The sequence below is a fragment of the Lygodium microphyllum genome, chromosome 27 (assembly GCF_053477565.2).
Source record: "Lygodium microphyllum isolate KBCC chromosome 27, Lygodium_microphyllum_v1.1.10, whole genome shotgun sequence".
Classification (NCBI taxonomy): domain Eukaryota; kingdom Viridiplantae; phylum Streptophyta; class Polypodiopsida; order Schizaeales; family Lygodiaceae; genus Lygodium; species Lygodium microphyllum.
The window spans coordinates 33,105,874-33,109,047 of NC_141161.1; the positions used below are offsets into that span (position 1 = coordinate 33,105,874).

At 54.7% G+C, this 3,174-nt stretch overlaps 1 protein-coding gene across 1 annotated transcript; it reads right to left on the reverse strand.

Annotated features, from left to right (window-relative positions):
• Positions 1–228: 228 nt before the first annotated feature.
• LOC148012192 (chalcone synthase-like) lies at positions 229–2,375 on the reverse strand. The gene is made up of 2 exons (XM_087669019.1): positions 1,800–2,375; positions 229–1,573 (listed from the first exon to the last, which is right to left on the reverse strand). The coding sequence occupies exons 1-2, from the start codon at positions 2,152–2,154 to the stop codon at positions 594–596; spliced, it is 1,335 nt and encodes a 444-aa protein (XP_087525145.1). The 5' UTR covers positions 2,155–2,375; the 3' UTR covers positions 229–593.
• Positions 2,376–3,174: the final 799 nt, after the last annotated feature.

Here is a 3,174-nt window from a genome sequence, read left to right on the forward strand (position 1 = left end):
TCTCCCACCAACACAACTCATAAGGGCATGTATATGAAGCATCGAAATATGTTATTAATTGGAATAAGACAAAAAAGAACTCTGATCCAAACAGGCCTCGTCAATAGCTTAGGACGGACGCCCTGAACGGTCTCACAACTCATCAGGACATCATGTACATGAATGAATTAATAGAAAGCAGGTGGAACATATACTGATTGGAAGCCCTAAACGGTCTCACAACTCATCAGGACATCATGTACATGAATGAATTAATAAGCAGGTGGAACATATACTGATTGCGAATAAGACCAAGAGTTTGCCTGCATGAAAAGCACCCTCGATCTTTGGATCAAATCTCGGGATTTAGTCACAAACAAGCTCATTGGAGTTTTGTGTAGGAAGTCCTCGTTACTCATTTCGAGTACATACACATATAACAAATTGCAAAACAATTGCTGCGATACAGTCATGCCATATTGAGAGTTTCAGTCGCATTACCTTTGGATTCGCCTCGCTGCATATTAAGCTTGGCAGGCCTTATTGTACTTTGTTTTGGTCTTTTTTGGGGGGGCCCGGGGGGCTCCTGAGTCCTACTCTTTTGTTTTTCCTGTTTAGCAACGCTTGAGGAGGGCGCCCTCGATGGTGACACCTGGGCCAAAGGCGACAGCAATGCCCCACTGGCAGCCAGCCTGGACGTCGGAGGGGGAGTCGCTCCGGCGAAGCTCGTCGAGGACGAAGAGCACGGTAGAGGCGGAGATGTTGCCGTAGTTCTGCAGGATGTGCCGGCTGGCGCCGAGCTTCTCCGGCGAGAGCTGCAGGGCCTCCTCGACGGCGTTCAGGATGGCAGGGCCGCCGGAGTGCACGGCCCAGAAGACGTCGTTGTAGCCGGGCTTGGAGGGGGCGTTGTCGAGCGCCGTCCGGCAGAAGCCGCCGACGTTCTTGGAGACCAGGGACGGCAGGGTGCGGTCGAGGTAGAACTGCAGGCCCTCCAGCTTCAGCGTCCCCTCGATGATCTTCTCGGAGTCAGGGGCGAGGACCTCCCCGACCCAGTGGATCTCGTAGAGCGGGCGCTCGACGCGTGGCAGGGGGCGGGCGCCAACGATGACGGCCGAGGCGCCGTCCCCGAACAGGGCGGTGCCCACCAGGTCGTAGGGGAACTTCTCGTTGGGGGCCCGGAAGGTCGGGGCGGCCAGCTCGCTGCAGCAGATGAGGATGCGCGCCCCAGGGTTGTTCTCGGCCAGGTCCTTGGCCACCCGCAGGGCCGTCACCCCGGCGTAGCAGCCCAGCATGTAGAGCATCACCCGGTTCACGTCCGGGCGCAAGCCCAGGGACTTGGTCAGCATCACGTCCGCCCCCGGGATGGCCACGCCCGTCAGCGTGGCCACCACCAGGTGGGTGATGTCCGACGCGGGCCGGCCCCACTCCTTTATGGCCTCCAGGGCCGCCAGGTGCGCCAGCTTCGGCACCTCCTGCGCGAAGATGTAGTTGCGCTGCTCCAGGCTGGGCTCGCCGGGCGTGTAGAACTCCGGGTGCTCCTTCAGGAACTCCTCCGTCAGGATGGAGTAGCGCGTCTTGATGCCGGAGCGGTCGCCTGCGCCGAAGAAGCAGCCAGTATTATTATGAACAGCTTATATACACGAGACTCGAGAGTCTGTATGCATTTTCGCAACTTTTCGACATAAACTTGAGGGCATTCTGAAAGTTCTTTTCACAAATTATAGGAGGCATTGCTGGTTTTGTCGTTTCCCCTTGGGGTAGACACACCTTGTATAATGATGATGCACTGGTCACGATCAATTACAAGAGCAAATACTTACATATGCGCTGCATCTTCTTCTTGAGCTCCTCCTTGTGGCCGCAGTTGGTGATGTCGAAGTACCAGTCCGTGTAGGTGGCCTGGTCGATCTGGTGCGGCGGCGTGGCCCGCCCCATGGCCAAGATGGAAGCGTGCGCTTCCTCAGCAGGCGCTGCGGGCGTCGCTGGGTACACGTGCGGGCCCTGCGAGCGCAGGCGCGGGGACGGCGACTGCACCCAGGTGGGGGTGTGTGGGAGGGGGTTGCGAGGGGACGGCTGCTCCACCCAGGTGTCGCAGGTACGGGGTGTGCCAGGGGCCGGCTGCGCCTGCACCCACTCACGGCGGCCCTGAGCGGCGACTTCAACCTCTAGAAACATGCTTGCTTTGCCGCTGACGGACTTATTAACTTGGATGGAGATCTCCGACGTGCCTGGTCGTAGTTCTGTAGCAGGATGCTCTCTATGCGGCACTCCCTCTGTCTGTGGGTTGACAGTGCGTACAAATGTGTATGCCTCGGGTGTTCCTAGTGTAGAACGATTGTATACCGCCGAACTCTCTCCTTTTATTACTTCGAGACGCCTCGGCACACTATCTCCACGATGCCAACCTTTCCCTATTTAAGCCCCCCGCATTCGTCGACCCTTTCAAACACTCTGCCCAGGGCCCACAGCCCTTCTTTGACTGGTCCTTTCTCTTACCGTTCAAATCAAAAGACGCTGATGATCTCCAGACTCCGACCATAAATAATTATAATTATAAAACGAAACATTAGCGGCCAATGCATCCCGATTGCGGACCTGCTTTACTTGTTTTTATGTCGGTCCACGGACCCACCCCAATGGGTTCACGGGCCACGGCTGTTTACCAGTCCACAATCCCCAAATTAGCTTGACCTTTGGCACCTTTGTCAATGTAGTCTTTGTCATCACTCCATGCAAACATGGTCGACTAACCCTACTAATAAGAATCGGCTCTAGGGTAAGGGGCTGGACAAAGTTGCAGCCCTCAATAGTGTGAAATTTTTTAGAGCACATGCGACCAAAAGGTGTGTCCCAATGTCACTAGAAACAATGAGCACGACTGCTCGAGATGTAGGTTGTTGGCCCCCCAGAAGATGTCACTTTCCACTTGCTCTCCTTCTAGACATTGGTGGCCCTCTTGCTTAGTCTCTGGCTCATTATTAGTGGCACGAAGCAACACAATCGACCAAGGAGACAATCTTGTGCATTCAACCCCTAGAAGCCTCAAAAGAATCAGAGAATACCAATCCCACAAACTAGGGCAACAAGAAAGAGAAAGAATTCCAATCCCTTGATTCAAGAAAGGAAGGAAGTCTCAATGCACTGATTATGTCTATCTATTGATTTGAGGTGGTATAGTATTGCCCCCGCATTGAT